A 26,982-nucleotide genomic window follows, 5' to 3' on the forward strand; every position below is an offset into this window, starting at 1 on the left:
CCATCATCAGCTCCGGATAAAAAAAACAACGTGGGCGTGGATTTTTATATATACACATATAAAGAAATAGATTTTTTTTTATGTTTTGCATATATTGTTAAATAACTTTGAACTGTTTATGAAACTCAGTTTCATACTGATGCCTCTAAGTAAACGAGACAGATCAATGAGACGGTTGGCTATTTCTATGTAGACATTCTCAATGCTCCTCATCGGTGCCACCGGGTCGGATTACCACGCAAAATCGGTTGAAGCCGTGCAGGTTCACCAGAAACACCTTCAGCTCCTGCAGCTGGAGCTCTGGCCGGAGGCTCAGCTCAGTGCCCGGCAGAGCTCCTCCTCGCTGCTCCCCTAGTCCTCACTGGGAGCCAGCATCGAGACCTCACTGCTGGAGACCTGGCCTGTATTTCTGGAACCCGCTGGAGAGAAAGGAGGCACGGGAGTGAACCCACACAATTAGAGGTTTTCTAAAAGGACTTCTGGTGTTTGGAAACACTTCCGCTTTCGTCCAGAGGGGCCGCCAAAATCGTCACAATATAAAAGTGCCTTGTAGCGGATACACAACTAGATCAGGGATGTGATCTAAAGAATGTGATCCATTTCTGCTACCCATAGAAATGTACTGTTGGCTATTTAGTTGTGTCAGACAGATCTGCACAGTGAAGAGATCATCTGGAACTAATCTAAACGGCGATGATATCATCAATCAGCAGTCATTACAGCGTGCAATCGATATGTACTTCATGATAATAAGTTACAGCAAAAGAACGCGCTCCGTAACTTTTATCCCGACGTTTCCTGTTAAGCATGTAATGGAGCATGTGACCATGGTGGGTTTGGCCCTGTTCACTGGGAGCCACTTCACACAGCGGAGCACCGATGTTAACAGCTTCTTCCCCCTAAAAGACAGAGCTGATCTAACAGTCTTCATTACAAGTGCAGCAGCGAAAAACAACAAGCGACTGCTCACGATTAAACAGGAAACCCACGGCCGCTAGCAGTCGTTTGTACTTCCGGAGCGGATAGAGGAGGGCGGACAGGAAGTGCTTAAATCCATCACCCTCCATGCTGGAATGTTTATTTTGCCTCTCACTCTGTCCAGACGTGCGGTTTAAAAATGTCTCCCTCCTCAGGTTCTTCCGCCGCACAGCCATCCGTCCTAATTTCAAAACCGTTCAGCCTCCAGTTTTTTTTTTACTTTGCCACGCGACCGCAGAGAGGCCTGAGACCGTCGCCGCATTCGCCAAAGCGGATATTACCGTTAAACACAGGAGCAAGAAGAGGCAATTAGAGTCGCAGCGGCACCCAGAGAGTAACGTGCAACAAAGCAGACTCCAGGATGCAAAATGAATGCGGAGAGAAAACACACACACACACACACACACACACACACACACACACACACACACACACAAACACAAACACAAACAGAGAGAGAGAGAGAGAGAGAGAGAGAGCACAGCATCAACCGCGGCAAGGGAGGGTCCCCCTGAGGACTGCATGTTTCCTTAACAACACTTTTCCTCACGGGGACTCTGTGTTTTCCACCTGCAGATTTTCTCGCAGTGGTCCAACTACGTTGTACAGAAGCACACTAGTCCCCGGTTGTCCATTAGACAGTAGTGCTCGTTAAGCGGTTGCTAATTTGTCCCGCGGTCGCCCGTGCATACGTCACATTGCATCATGGGGAGTTTCAGCACACCTGCTGCACTCGCTCCCACAAGATATGGCGCCATGACTTGTGGGAGGGTCGTCGACAGCTTCCGGGAAAACACCAAAAAAAAGAAAAGACGATGCTGAAATATTAGCACTTTAATTGACTTCTTAAAAAGAAAAAGTGAAAGTGTCTTGAAGCCGGCGTTGAATGGCCGAACAGCAGTGCTTTGATCCGCCGGAAAAACTCTTGATTTTGAAGCAAAGGGAGTAATCGGGCGGGATGTAATTAAGTGTTCCACAACGGTGCAATCAGAGTGTTCTTAAAGCGACTGGTAATGCATGCATCCTGGCCTTTGCTTATGCTAAGTTAGCACATTACCGAATGCAAATTGAACAATTGTGAATGGGGGAATGTGTGTAGTCTGCATAAAAGAACAAAAAAAGGCTGTTAACCATTTAATCAACAAGTCCCCCTCCTTTGAGCCACAAGTATGCATGCATAATTCATCAGCACTAATATCGCGTTTGATGTTAATCAGCGTTCACTGCTAAGCTTAAAGTTGGAGAGTGTTGCGTTTTCATCTGCGGAGTGTTTAAAGATTGATTATACTCATTGACTCGCAGATAAAGAATAGTGTTGAAGCTCTTGTTCCAGACCTCCGTTGTTTACAGATTTATAGCCCTGTTTCGTCTAAGGGGGAAGTCCTTTTGGCCTATTTTTTATGTATTTTTTTGTTTTTTTGTTCAGGGTTTCTAAATTGGTATGCATTGCGGCCATTAGCACACAGTGTCCTTCTGCTCAAGGAAGAGCTCTGCAAAAAGGATAACTTTGCTCAAAAGGTGATATAAATAACCTGAAAGGCAACTTGATGGCATTATTATGAAGCACTGATGCAGCGAAAAAACATTTGTCTTTGAGATGACGTGGATATGGATATTGTTTTCGTTCAACAGGAAAACTAGACCTTGGTGGAGTGTTTACTTTAACGGCTCCAGTTTTACACATGAAGATCAGAAATGTTGTATTTCTTGCTATTTTTACCCCATAAAGTCAATATTAAGTCAGCTTTTCTTTTTTTTTCTTACAACTCTTGAGTCGAGGGATGGAAAACCGTCTGTCCACCACTTTGTCTCAGACTGAAATATCTCAACAGATATTCAAAGTACAGCATGCTGAAAGAAGAAAATACACCATGTCTGCAGCATTCTATGGCCACGTGCCTTGCGTTTCATCTAGTGCCACCAGCCGGTCAAAGTTTATTTTTAGTTAAATGTCTCCTCAACAAATGTATGGATTCCCTTGGAATTAGATTTAGACCCTCGTTTCCCCTTACAGATGAACAGTTGATCCCATGACTTTTTATCTAGCGCCCTCATCAGGTCAAAAAAACTTTGCAAGTGTACTTTGTGTAAAGTGATAGTTAGAGTTTGATAATGCAAACATATTAAACCAACATGGCAAACGTATTAAACATTTTAGATGGAATGTGCTATTAATACAACATTTACTTGAGAATGTTTTCTCGCGTGGGTCTTCTGCAGTTCTCATCCAGACTTGGAACGCGCCTGTTGCAATCTGCAACATCAGCACTAGATGTCGCCAAATCGTACACGCTGGCACTTTAAGTAAACGGCTTAAATTCTTTAAAACTCTGCACAGCTTGTTTGATGAAGCTTTCCAATCCAGTTTTTTCGAAGGTTTTCTGTATTCGTCCTTTTGTGTGTCACAAGCCATTTTTTCTTCAGTTCTTCCCATTTCTGTTTCTTTGCTCGTCTCTTGCCTGTAACCAGTAACCTGTAACTATGCCCTTCTCGTCCTCTGCAGATTCACATACACCTTAGGAGAAGGGATGTGGCTGCCATTGAGCAAGAGCTTCGTCATCCCACCAGCCGAGCTCGCCATCAACCCCTCGGCCAAGTGCAAGACGGACATGACGGTCATGGAGGACGCGGTGGACGTACGGTGAGACGACTTTTACTGGTTCCACTTTCCAATGTTAACTTTCTCGACGCGTTTCTGAGACTCAACAGGAGAAGCTCCAACCGAAGGGAAGTGGGATCTTGCCGAGCTTTGCATTGTGCGCTGCGATATTACCTCTGCTCACTTTGTATTGCGTTGCTCCTGGTGAAGCTTCACCACACAAAAAATGAGTATATATTGACTTTTTTTTCTCCGGACCATATTTTTTTCTTCCTGTTTACTCTCTGACCGTCTCACCGACTCATACTCTCACTTAATCAGCGTTTGTTGTTTTAGTATTTGCTATTGTTGTAGGGAGTCTTCAGCGGCCCTGTGAGGTTGATGCTGAGGTCTTAGCGGTCATGATTCAGTGGGTAATAAAACTCTAACACCTAACACAAAATCAATTATGAAGACGCAGAGAAGCTAGGGTGAGGGGTGCGGGAAAGAACAAAGAATAACTCAGCAATAGAGAGCATTTCGATTGTTAAATGGATCATAACTCCTCCAAAGAAAATGTACTTTTTGGGTGGGTGTTTTGCAGCGAGAGCCTTACGTGAGCCAAAACAATGCTGCAGTATTAAACAGGACTCGGCTGACAGCAGAGACGCATCGGAATAATTTAGCCTGTTTTTCCTTTCGCTAGCATAGGGGCGGGGCTAAAAGATGGGGGTGTTGCTCGCTCCAGAACAGGACTTCCACTTAAAAGCCACGTCATGACGGGGGGAGATGGGGAGGAAATGCGGTTTCCTCTTCCTTTTTGTCCCTCCTTTATTTTTTGTCTTGCCAATATTTGGTCAATGCAAAGTAATTCAAAAGAAAACCCTCATGATGGATGTTTATGAAATTAGATAAACCAGATGATGAAGTTTGCTGTCGGCAACCTTTGAATTCAACACTATTGCTTTTCATGAACGGGAGCAGATTGTTGACATAATGACGCCCTTTGTCATGAAATGTTGCCCTAAATATTCATGTGGAGTGCTTCTTGGTAACCATGTGTGTGTGTGTGTGTGTGCGCAAAAGTGTGTGTGTGTAAACAAAGCATGCTAGAAATCATTGGAAGATGGAGTAGATGTATTCAATGTGTCTCTAGTTCTTATTCTGCATTCTCCAATAAACTGCATTTGTCAACATTAAATGTTAACATTAGACAAATGAATTTACTGAAAATTGTGATTGCATGGAGAGATCCTCAACTTCAAACAGACATTGAGTGGTTATTATTAAAGATGGCTCTGGATAAGTCATCAAAACAATGTCTTTACTTTTCGCTCTTTAATATCTTCAAATATGTGATCTGAGGCCAATCACTTCTTCTGGATGAAATAACAGAATATACCCATCAGAAACCCACCAGAATAATGACATCTCCTCTGTTAAAAAAGTTATTGATGACATTCTTCTGCCACAATGCATTTCCCAAAGGAAATGGAGGCGCTGCTCACAGCTTGAAGAAATGGAAACTAGTTGTAGTAAAAAAAAAAGTGGTAAAAGAATGTGTCTAGTTTCATTATCAGTAGCATTCTTAAGTTGCACTTTCAGCGACTGCCTGTTCGTCAATGGTTGAGTTTGTTAAATAATTTTGTCTGAATTTTGGTTAGTTTGCATTCTTTTTAACAGCCAACAGTGTTTACTCATTGTAAACATGAGTTTATGGTCTCAATCTCTAGTTTCAGGCCTTCTTCAATACAGCGTGATGTTCATTTAGTAAATTATGTTTCATTTAGAGTCAAACTGTAAGTAGGTGTACTATTCCCTCTGCTCATAACCTTCCTAAGGACATAACTATACACCATGGTCCGGATCACCGGGAGAGTTAACGTGACCGCGTGTGGTTTGACAGTATTACGCTGTAGCAAAAAAAAAGTCTGTGTGAACAGGCTTCGTTTGGTAGAAGAGGTGTGCTAATGTAATTAGTGGTGGGGATTTGTCTTTCAGTGTATGCTGGAACATGCCCTGTCAACAAGTTAGTGCGCACAACCGTGTCAGATCCCTGCCCTAATTCGCCCAACAGTTATTTGCCCTGTGAAAACGATGTCGGGTGAAATTAGTCTCGCTCAAATGCATATCCCCATCATCTTTTCTCATTAGCTTGTGGGTACTCAAGGAGTTTTCTTTTCCCCCTTTTCGTTTTCCCTGCCACTGGCTAATTTTCGAGCCCTCGATGAATGAGGTATAGAAGTAATCCCAGAACAAGAGTACGGTGAAATGAAACAGATCGGACAAGCGGGATTCAATGCAACGCCTTGAGGAAACTGTGTGCTGCAGACTATGTTTTTCAAGCTCATTATCGGAAGGAGTGTGTGAGGTCTCTCTTTCAGCACAGTTTGCAAGAGACAATTCACAGGTTTAACATCACATTTCATCATATTTAAATAGTGAGTTCGCTGTGGCGATTGTGGGCCTCCATAACTTGCGATATAAAAAAGAATTACTCACTGATATGAGATTACATTAGATTAATTTTAAAGAATTTTCTTGTTGCATTGATTGAATGAAATGTGTGTTTCTTAATTTTTTGAATGTCAATGGTGTCATTATTCTAAAGCCATCACATTGTGCAATTAACATGAATGAAACGTTAAAGCCAACTAGAAAATTTCACAAGAAATTTTGAAAGTGTGGCTACTACTGCCGTAAGACGTCGCAATATATATACATTGCCGGTAGTGAGATGTGTTATTGAGGTTATTGAGGTACATTATATATATATATATATAGATATATATATATATCTATATATATATATATATATATATGCCAATATTAGCTATGAGGGCTTGATGGTGTAAATATGAATAGGACAGCACTTTGCTGCAACATATCACGTGATTACATAAACAAATATTGTGTACAATTGTGTATTTTTTTTTTCTATTTAATACAATAATCCTCCTTTGAGCTTTGTGTTAAAATACACTTAAATCATGGGGCTTTTATGTTGAAAGGGAAGACAGAAAGACAGACAGGTAGACAGACAGTTCCTCCTGCGTGTGTGCGCCTGTGTCACTGGTTGCCCTGGTGGCAGTCCTGATTGGCTAACTTGAAACAGCTTGGGACAGAGCGGGAGACTGGTCTGTGGATTTAATGAGAAAACAACCTTTCAAACTATTGTATTTGACAGACAACCGTGAATCCCATCGCGAAAATAACGTAATCATGAGAAGCACAAGACTTCTGAGAACATTTCCGTGTACTTAAATATTTGTAAGGATTTAGAAATGAGAGCGTAACTTCAGTTTATAAAGTGCTCACGTTTCCGTCATGAGAGAAAATTGTGGTCCGATTTAACATGGACGTTGATGGAGCAGTTGGCCGGACTTCATGTTGCTTTCAGGCTTGATGACAAAACAGTATAAATTTGTTGGATTCCACGACGCATGTGTACCACAAGCACAATATTTCCAACGTTTTCATATATAAATTATGCCTCAAAAGTAAATATTGTGGAGTGAATGGCAAAATATAAATAAGGGGTTCGTACAAAGCTCCTCCGTGCTCTAGCGATGACATCACCACTCTAACCTGCCCCATACACACCCATTGTAAACTCTGAAATGGTTCCCACATTTTCCTAAACTTGAACAATAATTACATGAAAACTGTGCTAGCTATCAAAAAATGCCCAATTGGGCAAATAAACTCCAGACTTTTGTCAACGTTTTAAACTTCAAATCATTTCTCTACGATAAATTATGGCGAGTCACTGAGGGCACAAAGATGAATGTTTTTTGCTCTCTTCAGTCCGAAACCCCAGTCAAGTGAATGGGACAATTTCTCGCCGTTTTTCCCACTTTTCGGGAAAATGGCCGGTCGAATCTCTTAGAAAAGTCACAGCACACGATTCTCGATCAGGCCGCACGTTTTAATGTATTTGGACCGCATGTGCTGGCAACACTGCGGGAGGAGATACGCGCCAAAGTTTTTGTGGGACTATGATTAAGTGTGGCTCAGCTGCAAGGGGGTCATAGACCCCTGCAGCAAGCGCACTTCATGTTCTCCTGCGGGCTTTATAATAATAACTAGAAAATTTCACAAGAAATTTTGAAAGTGTGGCTACTACTGCCGTAAGACGTCACAATATATATACATTACCGGTAGTGAGATGTGTTATTGAGGTACATTATATACATATGCCAACATTAGCTATGAGGGCTTGATGGTGTAAATATGAATAGGACAGCACTTTGCTGCAACATATCACGTGATTACATATGAATATAGGCCGTTCACGCGTGCACGTATGTGTGGATTGGAGATATATATATATGCCAACATTAGCTGTGAGGGCTTGATGGTGTAAATATGAATGGGACAGCACTTTGCTGCAACATATCACGTGATTACATAACAAAATATTGTGTACAATTGTGTATTTATTTTCTATCTAATACAATAATCCTCATTTGAGCTTTATGTTAAGATACACTTAAATCATGGGGCTTTTATGTTGAAAGGGGTGCCCGCATGTCACTGGTTGCCATGGTGACTGCCTTGATTGGCTAACTTAAAACAGGTGTGTCACTGTCACAGAGCAGGAGACTGGACTGTGGATTTAATGAGAAAACAACCTTTCAAACCATTGTATTTGACAGACAACCGTGAATCCCATCGCAAAAATAACGTAATCATGAGTAGCACAAGACTTCTGAGAACATTTCCGTCTACTTAAATATTTGTATAGATTTATAAATGAGAGCGTAAATTCAGTTTGTAAAGTGCTCACGTTTCCGTCATGAGAGAAAATTGTGGTCCGATTTAACATGGAGGTTGATGGAGCAGTTGGCCTGACTTCATGTCGCTTTCAGGCTTGCTGACAAAACAGTATAAATTTGTTTGATTCCACGACGCATGTGTACCACGAGCACAATATTTCCAACGTTTTCACGTGGTAATACGGTCGCGTGCACTCAGACTCTTGACTTTTGATCATATTTATGCAAAAAAAAAAAAAGTCAAGGAGTTATTGATTCTTTATAGTGGCAAAAAAAGAACAATTCCAGTCATTCCAATTCAGATCTCATCTTAGATCTCATTTCAAATTATATTTATTTCTTAATGTTGTCCTGTTCTTTATCAAACTCACTTTGATCGACACAGTCATAGCAGCACTGCAAATTAAAATATGGAAAATGTTTTGTCTTCTTACCTCTTTCATATCTGACAGTATGTTTTTTTATAGTATAGAATCCTTGTTTTTTCTGGGCTGAAGTTGTCTTTGTTACAACATGCATCATATTAACTGTAAATTAATTCCGTTCCCGGGTGTGGTTTGGCAATTTTATACCCCTCTTCCCTCTCCCCACCCCCACGCCATGTTTACACATTCCAATCCCCCCATCTTTTCCAACATTTCATTTTCATTTGGCAGCTTTCTCCAAGACGCTGTGCAAATAACTAATTTCCTCTGATCTGGGATCTGATGAACGCTCTGATGAACGCTCTATGCAGCGCTCCCCGGGGGCCACGAGGAAACACTGCTCACACATCTTGAAGCTGCTGATTTACTCTGATTTTGAGCCGCCTTGCCCCACGTTTGATGATCATTTGTCACTCTGTCTTGCTCCCTGGCAGATGGATAAGTAGCGATGAGCCCTGATCTTCCTTCCCTTCATGGCAGTTATTACTGAATAAGAGAATAAGCCGTGGTTTTTCTCTTTCTTCCAGTGTGATTATTAGCGCTCTTGTTGCGTCGCCTTGAGCCTGTATACAGAAGACTTCTCTGTCCTGGTGGTTAGAAGCAATTGTATTATTCATGCTTTTCTTATATCTCAAGCTGTGACACAAAATGCGCTAATTGAAAACTCTATATTCCATTTCCCCTTTGCTTCTGCGTTATATAAAAGCAAATTGAGTTGATATTATTGAGAGAAAAAATCTCTTATCAAACACATCATAGAAGCAATCTTTAGAAATACATTTACATTCAAATCTGCCCCTTTTTAATGGTAATTTCCACTCCTCTCTCTGAACTCAATCACTAACTAATGCGAGGAAATTGCAGGGTATAACTTGGCGTAAAACCTTTAGTGGTACTTTTCAGTGGCAAATGGGCTGAATGAAACACTCTTTATACTGCTTGTTTTGACGCACATGTACTTCTAGCCTTCTCATTGTTTGCTATCCATGTTAATGGTGCCCATAATTGAGGCTTATTGCCTTTCTCAGCTGCAGACAGCTGTCTGTGACTAAATGTTAAATATATCCCAGGTAGTGCTTTGTGCCCATTGATTTCAAACGCACTCCAGGCCTTGGTATGTTGGGATTTCATCACAGCTAACGGCCGTGGTTCGCCCGTCTTGAAGCGGAAAAAGGTTTTGCGCGGACGGATTCTGAAAGTTCAAAAGAATTTGCAGTCAAAGCCGTGGTCTGTGGGAATTATATCACAGCGAAGAAGCCATCGGATCGCTTGTAGATATTTTCTGATCCCTTGGTTTTTCTTTTCGTACCTCCCAGATATGTTGATCAGGCTCTAAGGACCACAAGGATTGATAACCAATCTATTCAGTACTTGGGATGTGATGACTGTTGCAGTAGCTTCACCAAAGAGAAACAAAACGTGGCATTTTGTTTTGTTTTGCTTGATATGTATGTTGCGTTGCACACAACCGTTGGATATGTCTCGACTGTAATTGCAGTTCCCAAATAATTTAGCATTCACACTTGCTGTGAGTTTCATCATCTGCCAAAACTCTGTTCAATAGATCCCCTCTGAATATATGACAACAGAGCAATGGGCAATTATAAAAGAAGAATTGGTTTGTAAGATACTATCAAGTTTACTATGGGAGGGAAGGGAACTTGCTGTCTTTTCTCATGGGGAGAGCAGAGGAGTAGAGGGAGTTGGGTGGTAGTGCCTGAGAGGTCACCACTTTCTTTCCCAAGACACAGTTCATGGCGATACCATTACACAAGTTCTTGTTCATCACAGGCAGCACCTTTTCACTGTACGAACACACTGAGGTCCTCTCCGCATTGTTCTTCATCTCCACCAATCCCAAACACTGCTGTTCTTGCAAGAAGTTTACGAGGAACGGCAAAATCACCGGAACACATAATGACTGCTCGGAGTGAGGTTAGAGCGAAGGGGTTCACGGCACGCTTCATCTGGCACGTTTCATCTTGCAAGCCTACTATCTTGCATTGCAGTTGTGCTGTGGAAAGTCGTAGCTCTTTTCATGGTGATTGCACAGAATTAATTAAACATGCAGGTGTAATTCCTGAAAATAGATATCTCTTCATTAGGTGAAATAGAGAGCAGAGTGTCACAGCATGTCTTTCAAAGCAGAATGCTGAGGACACACGTCCTCTTACACATGAAACATGATCTAAAGAAATGTGATATCTGAATCAACTTGAATGGAAGCATATTGCTGACTGGATTTCAGTAGTTAATAAGTAATGCCTTACTCTCATTAGCTTGTTTGAAGTTGATATAACGCATTACTGACACCATTTCCAAGCTATACGTTCTGCGTCCGTACGTCTCTAAGGGTTCACATCGATCCGTGTTGTGGTGTAAATGTTATCATCCGTCCATGCCCAGGACCCCCATATGGACATTCGTGTGCAGGCTAACATTTTGTGAACACGCGTCCTGACTGCATCTGCAAGAGTGCCGGCTGCCCATGCTCCAGTTTTGTTCCGCACTCCAGTCCAGTTGGTTGCTTGTGCACCTCTTTTACCAAGAAGAAGGTGAAAGTAACAAAATGAATGCTTGTTTTGATGAAAATTTGTGGGAGAAAATCAACCGTTACTCACGTTTATAGGAGTATAAAGAAAGATAATATACCGACTACAAGCTGAGTGGCGGTGCTTGTTACAAACAGCGTTTTCAGAGACATTAAGGGACAACAGTGTGAAATAGACGCCCTTTTTTTGGACCTCATTATAATTTAAGCGTTCAAGGTATTAGACCTCAATACCTTTTTTTATCTGTTGCAGGCATGTAGTATGGATTTTTACTTTGCTCTGGTACAATAAACGGTGCCTCTAAGAGCCTTTGGACAAACTGTCAAAAGAGATGTACTTGGTCAGTAGGCACACACTGTATATACATAAAAAGACACAATGAAAATAAATATTATTGATTCTAGTAGTCTTAGTTCCCGGTTTGAGCAGAAAATCACTGGCACTAGGAGCTTGGTAATGTAGTGACTACTTGTAGGGGTATTTTGCAAACTACTGTCTGAATTATTAGGCAACTAACCCAAACCGGAGAACAGGCTGGTGCCAAACACAATAGCTGTCCAAGCTAATGTGACTTGCTCCCAATAATTAGTGAACAAAACACTGTTTGTTATTCAATTCCTGTTTCATGATTCCAAATCTCTATTGTGGAGCAGTTTAAAGTCCAGTAGAGAAGGGTTTAGTAAAAAAGTACAACATAGTGAATTTGAAAGCTAATATTTATCTCTGGGCACTTTCACATCTACCTTGTTTGGTCCAGATCAGTCATTTTTATTACAGGTTTAACACCTCCCCTGCACTATGGTCAGGACCAACCAGCCGGACCTTGGGCTAAATAATAGAGGACCAGAACAACAACAACTTGAACCATGGTATGGTGAAAAGAATGATTGGATGGTTGGGACCTTCAAAACAATTACAGGCGGTCTCAGCAGGCTATCATCAGTAATGGAAAAGGACAAAACAACGCAACAAAACTATGTGGTAACACATAGGGAGAAGAGAACAAGTTTTTCTTTGACATTTGATTTGACGACTTTATGGAGAGCCAATAAAAAAAAAAAAAAAGATTACAAGGTGCATAATAGCCCATCTACAAACCAATCAATCAGCTCACGTAGTTGATGACTGCAGGATGAAGTTATGTCCTGAAGAGGTCTTTAGTGCACTAGTTAATAATTAATAATTTCATAATCTACTGGATGTTATGTATACAATGCAACAAAAACCTTGGTTCTGACTTTAAGGTGTAAATAAAGGTCCTCAATGGTTAGCACTGTCAAGATCAGTTTGTCATGGGTCAATGATGCAACTTGGCGTCCACCAAAATGTAGGCATTTTTGAAAGTCTGCTCCTGAAACCACCTTAAGTGGTTTAACTGGTTATGTTGCTGCAGTCATGTAGAGGCGTGCTCCGCGTTGTGTCAGTTCGCCATGACATCATTGTTGGATGTGCGCCGACAGTCTCTCATCGACCCAATGAGCCTCAATAACTGTCGCATTGTACGTTGAAAAATCTAATCAGTATTAATAACACACAAACACATCTGTACCCAACTAAACAAGAATCCTCTTTTCTTTTTTTCTCTCTCTTATCCGATTTAACAGAGAGGAGCTGATGATCAGCTCGTCCTTCGACTCGTTGGAGGTCCTCCTCGACTCGTTCGGGCCCGTCAGAGACTGCACCAAGGACAACGGAGGCTGCAGCCGCAACTTCCGCTGCATATCGGACCGAAAGCTGGACTCCACTGGATGCATGGTGAGTCATCTTTCTTTTATTAAAAACTCTAGCTGGAAGCTGCCATACATTAGCCACAGGGGCAGAACATGAACATTCCCTTAGATTTCTATATAAATCAAGTTCAAAGGGCTCTACAGCCCCCTGTCAGTTCAGATCCCTTTATGATTGATACAATATGAGCGCATGACACTGAAAGACTTGACCTACAACACTCCCACCTTGTGCGATTTTTGACCCGATGCCCACATAAATCAAGTTCAAAATGCTCTATGGCCGTCTCCTTCAGTGGTTCATAATCCAATGTTGGAAAAATATTTCGTTTCGGCCATCAGTGTTTAGGTCCATCTCCTTGTATAAATATTCATGAGCGTATCTACGGGGCCGAGATGACCCATATCAAGGACAAGCAGCAGACCTGCACTCAGCGACGTGTCCGAGCAGACAGTTTGACTTCGTCTCACATGCCCCCTTGGCCGACGACGCATTCATTACCTCCAGGTGGTGCTTCGCAACCAGGAAATGTTGCAGCCAAGTTTAGTTTTGGTCTCCATCTGTCTGGGACTCCAGCAATACCGGTCTCGTTATTTTCAGAATCTTAGCGCCTTCTGCTAGTGTTTTGCTTCTCCTAAATCCCCCTCTTTCTACTGATAAGCTGTCGTGTCCCCACCCAGCCCCCGGCACCATCACACTCCGCCTTTCCCCTCTTACAATTAAATCTCTTTTCAAGTACTTTGACGCACTCGAGTTGAGCCTTTCAGGTGGGCTCGGGAGATGCTATTTATGCAATCCAGTGCGCTTCATCCTATCTCATATAATGCACCTCAATGAGAGGGAAACAGCCTGTATGAAGAGGGTTTTTAATGGGACATTTTTTCATTTTGAGATTAGAGCATATGCAAGCAATTATTGTATATAGGTGGTACGGTAAACAGTAGCACAGAGGATGTAAAAGTTATTGGGACAGACATGCAAAACCCGTGAAGTCCAATTATTGATTACTCCTTTTCTCTTTCATCATCATGTGACTTTAATCACTGAGTCTGAGACTGGAGGCTCAACGTGAGTAACTCAACATACATACAGTATATACTTTTTAATAACTTCAAGTTAATTAAATGTTACATTTCTGTTTGTTTTTTAAAATCCAGGCCACTTCTAAACCGAGTTAAATAAATGAACTACTGAGAGTTCGCTCAACTCATTAAATTACGTTTCTGAAGAAACATGATCAGCATGTTAGCAGACTTCGCAGCATGCATCTTTAGGGAGTGACATTTTCTATTTGGAAAAACACATACATGGTGGGTAGTATCTGTTTGTTGTTGTGCATGTTAAGATGAGTGAACGATTGCCAGCGTGACAGAGCAGTTGTTGATCCAATTTAATAGCTGAAACATCAGCTTAACTTGTTTTATCAGTGTTCAGTTAACTTAACTCGGTTAGTTTAATATTTTCAAAACAGATGAGATGAGTTTGAAGCAATCATTTCTTCCTGAGCACCAGAGGAACTTGTTTTTAAATTGAACTGGAATATGGATGCAGACAGTTATTGCGAGCAAAGAGCTAAGCTAAGTTTGCATAGTTTTCCAGGCCTGGTTATAGTGAAATAGTTGAGGCGATTGTTGAGTGTTTATTTGTTATCAAAAGCCCCCTGATAATTATATATTGTGTAGAGGCAAACAGCATTCAACACTATAATCATCATTAATATCACACTTATGAGCCATAATTAAAATTCCAATTGTGGAAAAGAGTTGTCTTAATGAAGACATATTTAGTTTAGGACTGAGTTCCTGGCATCCACTTTTGGTTGTTCCGATGGCCCAGTTTTAGTGCAGAATTCAGTTTATCCCTGATGTGATGGTCAGGGGTTCCAACAGCAACATGGGAACATTCGTCCATCAGTATCAATTATTCATTCTCCAAGTATGCCGAAGTCCGCGTAGGGAGGAGGTCAGGATCATTGATGGGTCAAACAAAACCGAAACAAGTACTTTAATTGCCTAAACAAAGTCATTTTGTAGCATTTTTGTTTTTTATTGCTACAATTTACAACGTTAACCACATGTGTATTATTGCAACCATAATCCAGGAGAGAATATGCTTCCTTTGAAAAAAGTAACAAAGAGTCTAGTCTAGCTGAATGGGAACGCCACACGTGGCGTTAGCCAATTGGCATTGAGAAGCTCCGCCCGTCATTGCTGAATCAAACTGCTGCTGGTCCACTTGAAGTAGCGCTGGTAACGGCCGTCATTCAGATGCTGTTGTGGGACTACGGATAATATTATGACCCAGACACGATGGAGTTTGATGTTCTGACGTATGTGGAATTTACACAACAAGTATAAAGCAGAACTAGTTTATAGGTCATTTCCATGGTGGATGGCGGAAACGCCTTTCAGGCACGAGTAACATTGGCAACGCTTTTGGTGTGAACACAGCATTATTGTCGAGCAAGTAAACTGACGCGAGTAACGTGTTGCGAATATTCACAACGCTTTTGGTGTGAACGCAGCATTAGACACACAATAACAGTGTTAAGAATTATATTTTTATATGTAATGCTTGCCATGTTTACCATCTTAGTTGTATGTATTAGAATGCTAACTTTCGCTAATTAGCACCAGACCCAAAAAACTAGTTGATGGAAATGTCATTCGTTTTGTGGGTATTTGTTCAGGAGATCAAAGTATGAGTAAAATTTTGACCTGAAGATGACGCTATGTGAAAAGTCATCTGACCATCAAAGTCCATGGATGTATGTAACTAATGTCATGGCAACCATTTAAATAGTTGCGTAGAAATTGTATTTTAGTCTGGACCAAAGGAACAAAAGGCGGCCTCCATTTGTATTGCTAAGTACAAATCTGACATCTGTTATGTTGATGTCCAATCAGTGTCGATGGTAATTGTAGTCCATTGAAGCAATACATTTGAAGCAATACATGTATCAGTCCCTACAGACAATAGTTGAGTTGTCCTTGTCATTACATCTTCAGTAGTACCCATATTTTGGCAAAGCCTTTTCGCTGTTGGCAATGTAACACATTTACTGTCAACATTCATTCGGCATCCATATGAAAAGTGGGTAATTTCTCTTTGAAGCCACACTCAAGTGTATCTAAAACCACTTTCTGACTGTAAACAGTGATGTCCAGGCCCAGCCAGATGGTCTCTTTGTCGAGTTTTTGTTTTTGTCATTCTGTAGCTATACTTCAAGTAGAATCCTGAACGGCCACAATACAAAGAGGGTTCTTCAATATCAGCCGTTGGTAGTTTGCTGATGCAATAAAGCACTGAGCTTTTAGGAGTCTTAGTTGCGCCTTTCTTCCAAAAACAAATGCCAAAAAAAAAACTTGTTTATTTCCCACGGGCTACAAATGTCACAAATGCATCAATGCTTCCCTAAAGCGCCGGCCGGTCTACCACAAATATCTCACGTGTTAATAGAACTTGTTAAAGGGTATCAATTGGACTCTACGGGTACTGTCCTCTATCTGAAATTGCCTCATACCCGGGCTGATGGGACTCCACTGAGTTGCAGCAACATTGCACTGAAATGTCAGAGACCAAAATATCCATCCAATTTCTGTCTTGTACCAAGAGATGACAGAGGGGAGATTTCAAGCCAGGGCTTTGAAGTCTAATGAACATCTGACTATGTGTGACTCCGTGCACTGTTTACCAAACTTCTTTTTTCTGGGGACCCACTTTTTAAAAATGACAAACTATCGCAACCCAATTAATTTTTTTGTGGTATACTTTTGATAAATTACAACTGTTTTATGTTTATGTTATTAAGAAACACTGAATTACTTTATAAATGAGACCAAATAAATGCATTTAGGTGGTTTTAACAGTCTCAGCATTTAATTATTTTCATTTCCTTTCGTCAGTTAAACGCCAGCCTGTCGTATAAGATTAAATGTTATAGGTTGGCTACAATTATCACAACAATATAAACATTCAGTCTCCTTCGTGTGGCTTACAAATTGTACTGCAGATATATATATATAGAGATATACAGTATATATATATATATATATATATATATATATATATATATATATATATATATATATATATATATATATTATTCAAATTAGTTTCGAATTAGTTTAAGAAATTAATTAAAGAGACGTCTTGCGGTGCCTAGAGATTTTTCTTTTGTATTATGTTCTATTATTTATTGTTCTGTGAGTATGTTGGAATATGCTGTGATATTTCTCTAAGAACACTTATTCACAGTACTTATCCATCATGCGTAAACGTTCACTGAGCTCCACTGTAACTGCCTAATGAAGCAGGAATTCAGACCCATCCTCATCAACACAAATCGGAGACACTGTATAGTCTGGGTTCATTATGTATGTCACACCTGGGATGATATTGCAAATATTGGGTGAGTTTTGATTAGTCTAGTTTTTTTACTCTGATGGATTTAAGATATGTTTTTGATTAGCTGGTGCAAAACACACATTTAAAATAGAAGGCTGTGTTTGGAAAGACTGCGAGCACCACAACAAACTGTGTCTAGGTACATCCAATGAATTTCTTCGCCAAGAATTAAAGAAAGTTATTTTAAAACAAACCAGAAAGATTTAATTAGCGTCCCTAAAGTATAATTTCTTCCGTTGTCTTTTATTTAACATTTATATCTACAGTACACCTTTAAACCACATGAGGATCCCTCAGTGATGACGTGTTTTTGCCAGCCAACCAGTTTTTCAGACTCATTCCTGCACCACTCCATAGCCTATTGTAGCCTGCTTGAACCATTAACATGAAAGGCTGGCCTGCATTCTGTGTGTTTAACTAATGAGAGGAAATGAAAAGAATGAGAAAGCAGCCCGTTAACTGCCAAGATGAATCTGTTTGGTCTCATTCAGAAAGTATTAAATGTGTGCATGTTTTCGTGCATGAAACAAAGTCATGATTTATCATACAGTGAGCTCTTTAAAATGTCTGGTTCACCAATTCAAGATCAAAATGAGATGACGTGGAACTTTGTCAGTTTTGAAAAAGTGTGTCCCCAGAAAAAGAAGGTGAAGTGAACTGAGCAAACAGGAGGCATGGGGAGGTGTGGCACTCTGCTCAGCGGCTCATTATATCAACTGCATGTGAACAGGCTAGTAATTGCATCCTTTTGATAAGACATCAGTTGCATTTGGCTGCCTTCATCCCTGTATTCTAAGGAGACATCAATCAAAGCCATCCCACCCGCCTCACCTGCTCCACTCTGAGCGTCTGCTGGACTTCTGTCCCACCGGAGCTATTCTTTTCTTCTTCTTTCGTTTTCTTTAAACAGTGTTTTCTTTTCTTTTTTTCTACATGCCATCTTTTTTATAGCTCGGTGTTCTCATCCCAGCCTGCATTCTTCAGAGCTCTCCTTCATTTGCTGAATCTACCTAGAAGTCACATACCAGACGCAGCTGCTGCTGCCTTAGTAAATCAGATAGTAATTAACCGCAGATAGCAGAGTACAAATTGAATGGAATTGGCAGCACGGATTCGCCCTGCCCTTTTATTTATGTAAATCCATCCCTGAATGTGCACCATTGTCAATCACAGAGGATATGCAGAGTGGGAGATACAGGTGAGTTTAACCAGGGAGTTTTGCAAGCTGCTGATATGACTGGGGTGTAGATTGTTTATATGGATGCAGCCTAATTTGCTGATTTCAATTATTATGATTTTGTATCCTTTAAAAAGCCTTTACACATCTGCACATTTCATCTGCACATCAATAGATTATTTTTTTAATGAGTACTTTGACATAGAGCGCAGATATAACGCAAAGAAAAAGCAACATAATTATTTCCGGAGCAAGGTTAATTTTTCTGAGCTTTCGCACCGCTAATAAAGACAACAAGCTATCGTGTTTTGTGTAACAGACAAATACAATATAATGTGGTGTACGACAACTTGGAGGCTCCATAATACGAGCATAGACTGAATATAAGAAGTGGACGTAGTCATCGTGACGTCACCCATCGGTTTGGGGACTGACGTTTTGAAGCTTTGAGTTTGGCAATTTGGCCGTCGCCATCTTGGATTACGCCCAGTGCCGTTTGTCACCTGTCAATCACAAGGTAGCCCGCCCTAAAGCATACCCTGCTTTATGGTCTGTTTGACTCTAAATGGACCATAATTTACTAAATGAACATCATGCTGTATTGAAGAAGACTTGAAACTAGAGATTGAGACATAAACTCATGTTTACAATGTTTACTGAGGGAATAAATCAAGAGATATGTAGAGTCATTTTCTCATAGACTTCTATACAACCACATGAGTCGCACCCTACTGAACATTAGAAAGAATGTGAGTTTTAAGACACTTCTGCATTGGCTTCACTTTCGCCTGAGTACAAACCAACATGGGAGACTTTATGACTTCATCAACCTTGACAAAGGCAGCAGACCAGATCCACTCCTTCCGTTCTCACCTTTCACGAAGCCCTGTACATGCACACTGCATGACCTTGCACACTGTGTAGCCTTTCAACCGGAGGCATATTCACCCAGAGCATTTCTCTAAAAAGGAAATTCAATAAAAAAAATCTGACCGTAGCTTAGTCTGTTCAACAATTTAGCTCAGACACGCAATAAGATCCTGCTAGTTGCTCCTCTGCCTGCGCCGATAATTTTGAAATAGTTTTGCAACATTTGCAAATTTGCATGGCCGCCGGTACGAATAGTTTTAATGTGAAATATTCGCTGAGCAAAGGCCTTAAGAAAAGCTCCCCATAGTTCCTAAATTGATTGGTATTGTGTTTGAACGAGATATTTCTCTATTATGCTTTTTATAATAGTAAAAAACTCTTAGAGTCATTGATCTTTGCCCGCACACACACACACACACACACACACACACACACACACACACACACACACGCTGCCCGTCACCACACGGCCCCGCTCCCAGCTGCCGTTGCATATATTACTGTGTGCTTTCGTAATTATCTTGTGCCTGTCAAGCTTATAAATGAGCCTCTCATCCGTCTAATCAGGGCGGTAAACTGGCTGGACCCCAGCTCTCTTGATTCCACCCTAATCAATTAACACCTTAACACCTTGTCTACGTCGGCGCCGCCAGTGGCTGGTCCCGTCTGAGCTTAAAGCCTCTCCTCGTGCGAGAGTCCTCCGATGCCGGCGGTCGGTGTTGACCGACGTGCTGCCTGCCGCCTCTCACTGATGTATGGCACTCCGGAAGGTACGCGCTCGCGGCCCCCTTGGGAGAGAGAGCGCGATAATCACGGGATGATTGTGAGATTAATTAGCCCGGCCTTGTCACTTTTTCCTCTCCTCTGCAAAACGGGGCGGAGGATAACGGGGGATGTTGTTACCGGAGCAGATGCCACCTGGATGGAGCGACGAGATCGCTGGGCGCCGTCCAACAAAAACAGCTCATACGGTGTTTGCAGGGGATTGCCGTATAAACCTGCAGCACACGATACATGTTGATCATGAGCGCTGGTTAGTTTTGCAGCAGTTTGCAGCCGTGATGGGGATGGTGTTTGGATTCCTTTTCTTCTAAGTTTTGGTCTTTTGGTATTTTGTATTTTCCAAGTCATAATGAATGATATCTTGTATTTATCCTTGGGTTGTGTCATTAGAGGAGGATAGACTGTCCATGTCTTTGGCAGAGGGCAGTGCTGGTGTGCTGTTCTCAATTAGTTGAAACTTTTTAGGTTCGGAAGCGGGCGTTTTGCTTGTTTTACTGAAACGGAAACACCAAGTATTTGGGTTCAGTTAGTTTATTTGGAATTTTGTACATAACAAGAAAAGCAGTGAGGCAAAATCTAATTTCTTTTCATATTTGCCTCACATGTGTCTTGTGTATTCTATCTCAAGTCAGAGTAGTACCTGGTGTGGTTCGAGCCAGTGTACGGAATACAGGTTTGCCACTTCCTACAGTACGGAAGAAACCTACTGTGCTGTAAAGGTCAAAGGGTAATCCCACATCCAGAACAAGGTCAAACCATACTCCCCAGCCCATCCAATACGGTCTGCTGCTGCCAATCAGCTTGCTGCTCCTCACTACAGGAGGCACTGCAACCGCACTACTGAATCCTCGGTGATGCTCCCAAGCGGACGTGTACACCGCCGACGTGGAGCAGCTCTGTTTCTACTACTCTCTGGGGTCCACGTTCCAACAAACACATTCTACTCTACTGATTCTAAATCCTGTTTCAACAAGCTTTAACACTATCTTAAAATTAAGAAAAAAGATTATATTTAAACCTCTCTTTAAACGTCAGTTTAGTTTATAATTTAAACCTAGATTAAATCAAGTCTTGGAACTCCAATTTAAAATGTGATACAGTATTCATTTTGAACTTACACTCGAAAAGTTTAAAAGTGCTGCCGTTCATCAGATATCAGATACTTTTTCTTTTAACTTTTAGTACGTACTGCATTTCGGGTTACAACGTACATACTGTTGTATGCGGTATGCCTTCAAATGGGACATGCTACTTCCTCATAACATATATTTACTGCACAAAGGATTGTGGGTCAGAATAGCCAGAAAAGCATGCTGGTTTGCATACTGCAAAATGGGACCAGATGTGCCACAACATCCTGGTAGTTTTTTTGCCAAAATGCATTTACTAAGTATTGCGACTTACTAAACCTTTTTTATGGCATACTAAATAGTTTGGTAGTATGACTATTGTAACACACAGCAGGTTTCTCTCAGAAAGTGAGTGGCATGATGCTGCTGCTCTTACAGCCTACTTATTAGGTCTTGACAGCATGCATATTCATTTTTTCTGATAATTTGCTTAAGCTAGCATCTCCATATTATTTTAATTTAATTACATTTTGGTGTGAACTTGGATTTACTCAACTGAACTTTTTTATTTTATTTGTGCAACAGCTCAATTTAAAATGTGGATTTACTCATTTTAAACCTAACTTTGTTAAACTCTTAATATTCATATTTCAATATTTTTATGTTTACTATGTAATGTGCTTGCTGTTGCTACAAACTAATTTCCCCCTGAGAATGAATAAAGTATCTATCTATCTATCTATCTATCTATCTATCTATCTATCTCTGATTGGAACTTATCTCAGCTCATGATAATAACTAGAACTACCAGAGTAGCACACAGAAGAAATACAAATGAGCCTTTCAGTGTTTATTTCTCCCACTGGGTTCTCTCTGCAGTGCCGGTTCAAATTGGGTCACGTCACACTTCATCAAAGCCCACGCAGACCGTCAGCACGGTGCTGGTCCGGGTCGCACACAATGTCACACAGTCTGAGGCACAGATGAAACAAAACACTACAGCAGGAGCTTTTTTCATTATTCATAATAATTCTGGACAGCACCACACCGTGTGCTGCGGGCTAAAGCAGTTTTTCTCGGCACTTTGCGTTGGCCCACTTCCCCTTCGGCAGCAAAAAACAATCTTCACCGGGATCACATTTCGGGACACTAAGCAGCGTTGAGTGGAGTCGATACCTGGCAGAGATCTCTCCAGCCCTCAGCCCCAAAGAGGAATAGGAGCACATTAGATTGTCACTACTGATGTTTTCTCTCCTCGGGTCATTGGATTTATGTGAGTGTGTGTTTCGCCTCCCAGGGTCGATGAAAGCATCTGCCGAAGATTACGGAATGCAGGGCTTCATACTTACTTTGAAATTGTGCAGTAAAATGTTTTTTTTTAACATACATATTCACAAAGTAGTTTTCATTTAATATAAAAAAGTATCTACTTCAAGAAAATAGGAACAGGAATGATTTTTCGATGCCATCAAGATGACGCTACTGTGGGGTAACTGCAAGGGTGCACATATATTCATTATATTTTTGTTGTGTTCACAATGTAAAACACACTGACATTGCAATTTATGTTGACTACCAAGGGTGTAATTTCCACTGGAGATAGCACTCCTCAAAATCCTGTTTTTGTCTCTGCCCGCATTACCAGTTTGATTTACTCCATAACAATCACTATTAACCGTTTCCTCAGATCATCCAGCTGGTAACATCCAGATGAGAGAAGAGAGATACAAATGTCGATACGCTCAACTGCACCACCATCTTAATTAGCATTTCGCTCACAGCAGTTAGGTTGAGTGAGTTTTCTGGATGTGGTCGTGGGAGAGTTGAGGGAGAGATGAAGACACTATGAGATATGGAAAGAACAGATTTCCATAGTGAACCTGAAGGCAACCCACACTTCGGCCTGAGTCGCAGCGCGCATAGCCAAAGCAGGAAAAGCCTACATCATTTGGACTCTACCTGCCCTGTCTCTTTGCTGCAGGCTGTTTGCAGCCTAAGAGGAAAACCTCCAAGCATTACTCCGGGCAGAATATAGCGTGTCAAACACCTGTACAAGTTTTCACGTAAATAAAATTAAATAAAAAGGATCTAGTTAGTCTATTTTTGACTTAATTATTTACCATTAAGTAGAAGGTCCCTATCAGGAATGGTGGTAGCCTCCAAGTAAAAAAAAAAGTGCCTTCAACTTGCATTCTCTCTACTGACCAGCAGGGGGCGGCTTCTCCGGTTGTATAGAAGTATATGACAAAATGACTCTACTTCTCTCTTGATTTATTCCCTCAGTAAACATTGTAAACATTAGTTCATGATGTTCATTTAGTAAATGATGGTCCATTTAGAGTCAAACAGACCATAAAGCAGGGGATGCTTGTGATTGACAGGTCTCTACCACAGCATTGTCCATGCTTTCCCTCTTCCATTTTGGTCGCCTAAAAAACGTATGGTACAGCGTTGCTTGTACTGGTTGCAACAACAAAAAAACACAAGATGGCGACGGCCTAAATGCCAAACTCAAACCAACGGTGACTTCGTCCACTTCTTTTATGTCAAGGAAACAACGTTTTATTTGAAGTACGGTTAGGAATTCAATTTGGTACCTTTATCTTCAAATGTTATCATAATGTGAATAAATGTATGTAACAAAACAAAAAGACCTTTACGTAAGATGTACTTCCAAAACTATGAATGTATTTATAAGCACATGGCTAAATTGTGCAGTGGAGAATGTCTGATTGATGCAAAGATATTCAAACAATTACTGAACGGTAGAATGGTGAAACTGAACGTGCACATGAATGTGAGCCTTTTTGAAAACATTCAAATTATCAAAAATGTTGTTGCCTGGATTGTGCAAGTGAGAAGCTGCGAGTCTCCTTCCTCAGATAATCCTGTTGAAAAGTCTGGTTACACACACACACACACACACACACACACTCTCTCTCTCACACACACACACACACGCACACACACACACACACACACACACACACACACACACCAAAAGAGCGTCTGGAAATTGGAAGATATCTCATTAGTTGACCGAACATCAAACTCAGACTTCAGAGTTCACTTTCCGCACAGTATAAATAATGCTTGTCTCACATCCTTTGAGTCTACAAAGTTTAATTAACGACTTTTACTTTTTTATATATATATATATATATATATATATATATATATATATGTATATATATATATATATATATATATATTGAGGCGAGCAGTCGACTACAAATCAATTCCATGTTTGGTCGTGAAAGTTTGAGTTGGAAAGCGTCCCATTGAGCGATTTTGATTCACGCTATCGGCAAAGCCCTTGTATTCGTAGAATATGATCTTCCCCTTTAAGACGGGTCTTCTGTTGCAGCGCATCCACTTGACCTCAAACTTGATCCCTGTTGGGCTTTTTGCACTTTGCTGGAAGGAGGTGATAGGAGTTACTAAATGTCCGAGCGTTTTTTTCTTCTGCATCGAGCCCACTCACCATGACATCGGCAAAAGACCAGAATGAGGGGCTGAGCTCTCCGGGAGAGGCTGACCTTTGACACGCACCACTAATCCCATCATAATGGCCGCGAAAGAAGAAGAAAGAAAATACAACTTTCCCTTAACGCAACTTTGTCTATATGGAAACATGAAAGGAAAGTTGAAAATGATTTTGCCTACAAAAGTTTCTCTGTGAACGTAACAAATCCTGTGGGCTTCTCTCTTTCTCTGCAGTGGGGAAGAAAAACCTTCCGGCAAATATATCATCACTGTTCTGTCAAGTCAATAATCTTTTTGTTGTGTTATACATGGCCTTGACACAAGAGAAACACTGTTACGCAGCAAAATACAGCTTTTTGACAACAACAATAATCTTGTAATGAGTAGGTAATTGTGTAAAGCAAAGTAAAGTATTTGAGGCTGCAGCTGCATCCTGTGTGTGTGTGTGTGTGTGTGTGTGTGTGTGTGTTTCCTTTTGCAAAGGTCCATCACTCTGATTCAGTGCCATCAACCTTTGTAAGTAGTCAGCAACTGTCTGTCAAATCAAATGAAGAAAGTTCCATTGAATAACATCTCAACAATATGTATTGTCAGTTTTCAAATTGAACTGGATGAATTATAAATAATACATACTCTAATAATACATAAATGTTCCTCTCTCATTTCAAGTAAAATAAGGGCTCGATTGAAAAAAGAACAGAAAGCTTTTGAGAAATGTGCATCTTAAAAATAAGGAACTTCGTTTTAGAAAATTCTATTGAACTTAATTGTCCCTTCCCTGCAGCTTCACATTCATTCCATTCATGTGTGAAAGCATTTCAATCAAAATAAGCCACAATATTATATTCTTCTCATCTTCTAAAAAGAGACATTTGTGTGCATGAGGGACTTTATCTGTGGTTAGTAAACCTCCTGGTTCATCTCTATTCCCCTCTCTGTTAACATCTTTTTTTTATGTGCCTTCATTTTGGATTTGAGTGGGTATGTTGGCTCAAATAATTTGTTCTTTGTCTTGTAGTGACGCTTCCCTTTATCACTTTAATAACAACCATGGCCTCTGGACATAAGACACATACTGTTTTTTAACTGCCTGTGGGAAGTCTGCCTATAAGTGACCAATGCCCGATAATAACATAATCAGGAGAGGTGTGGATCTTCACTCGTCTCATGATGCCATTCCATTGCAATTCAACGATTCATTTGGACGGAAGCCTACGTGGACTCTGTGGTGTGCCGAAGCCGGACAATCAGAGAGCTCAAAAAGGAGCAGTTTGTTGTTCATTCGATTTATATTTTTATCATTTTGTATCAGATATGAAGTAACTGCTTTTACATCAATAAATACACGCAGTCAGGTGGATCTGACATCTCTTGTTATCGAGAAACCTTTTAAAAGCAGACTACAACAGTCTATGATACTGTATATAATGCTGCATCTTTTAACCAGTATCAGGGTCAGCCACCTTACTACATAACCGTTAGAAAAACAAATACGGTGCATTACAATCTGCTGTAATCTACAGAAAGGAGGTTTTCACTAGGTGTACAAGGCTCTTCCTGAATACGTAGTTGACACTGCATGAACCAGCCTAGCAGCCCTCAGTTAGTTGCTTAGTGAGTTAGTTAGTTACTTTTCCTGACCCATAGCTCTTCTACTCATACTTGGTTTAACTCACTGCATCCGGACAGGGTGAACAACTCCACAATTGTATTTAAGCCTGCATGCAAGTTTTTTCAATCCAATGTACCGAACAAAGAAGCTAAACACAGCACAACACCTCTCTAAATTCTGTGTGTGTTGTGATAGATAGTTTTCATTTTGGTGACATAAAAGTCCTAGTTGATTTCAGAAAAACGGTGGTTACTGTTACAAGACACCAGGGTTGGAAATGGGATCCAAACAGCAGTCTTTGGCTTTCACTGTGCATGCTGATACTACATTATGGCTTTCAAGAAAAACTGTCCAATCCAGTGCAACTATTAACATTGTTGCCCTCCAACATGGTCAGAAGACACGTCATGCAGACGAGTTCGGCATGCCCCCACTTTAAGAAATTTGGTGAAAAGTTTGCATCATTCTTACAGCATCTTAAACCTCTTTACTGGCTGTTTAAACATGGCTGCCATTTTCTAGACAGGGTATATTTGAA

The 26,982-nt window shown here is 40.7% G+C and overlaps 1 protein-coding gene across 1 annotated transcript in view; it reads left to right on the top strand.

Annotated features, from left to right (window-relative positions):
- Positions 1 to 26,982, top strand: part of astn1 (astrotactin 1) — a gene marked incomplete at its 3' end in the record, with an annotated part of 417,666 nt that overhangs the window by 147,864 nt on the left and 242,820 nt on the right. The window contains exons 11-12 of the mRNA XM_079222970.1: positions 3,482 to 3,619; positions 12,916 to 13,066. Coding sequence (XP_079079096.1) covers positions 3,482 to 3,619; positions 12,916 to 13,066 — 289 coding nt within the window. The remainder of the gene's footprint in view (positions 1 to 3,481; positions 3,620 to 12,915; positions 13,067 to 26,982) is intronic.

This window comes from Taurulus bubalis (genome assembly GCF_910589615.1).
Source record: "Taurulus bubalis genome assembly, chromosome: 1".
In the NCBI taxonomy this organism is placed as follows: domain Eukaryota; kingdom Metazoa; phylum Chordata; class Actinopteri; order Perciformes; family Cottidae; genus Taurulus; species Taurulus bubalis.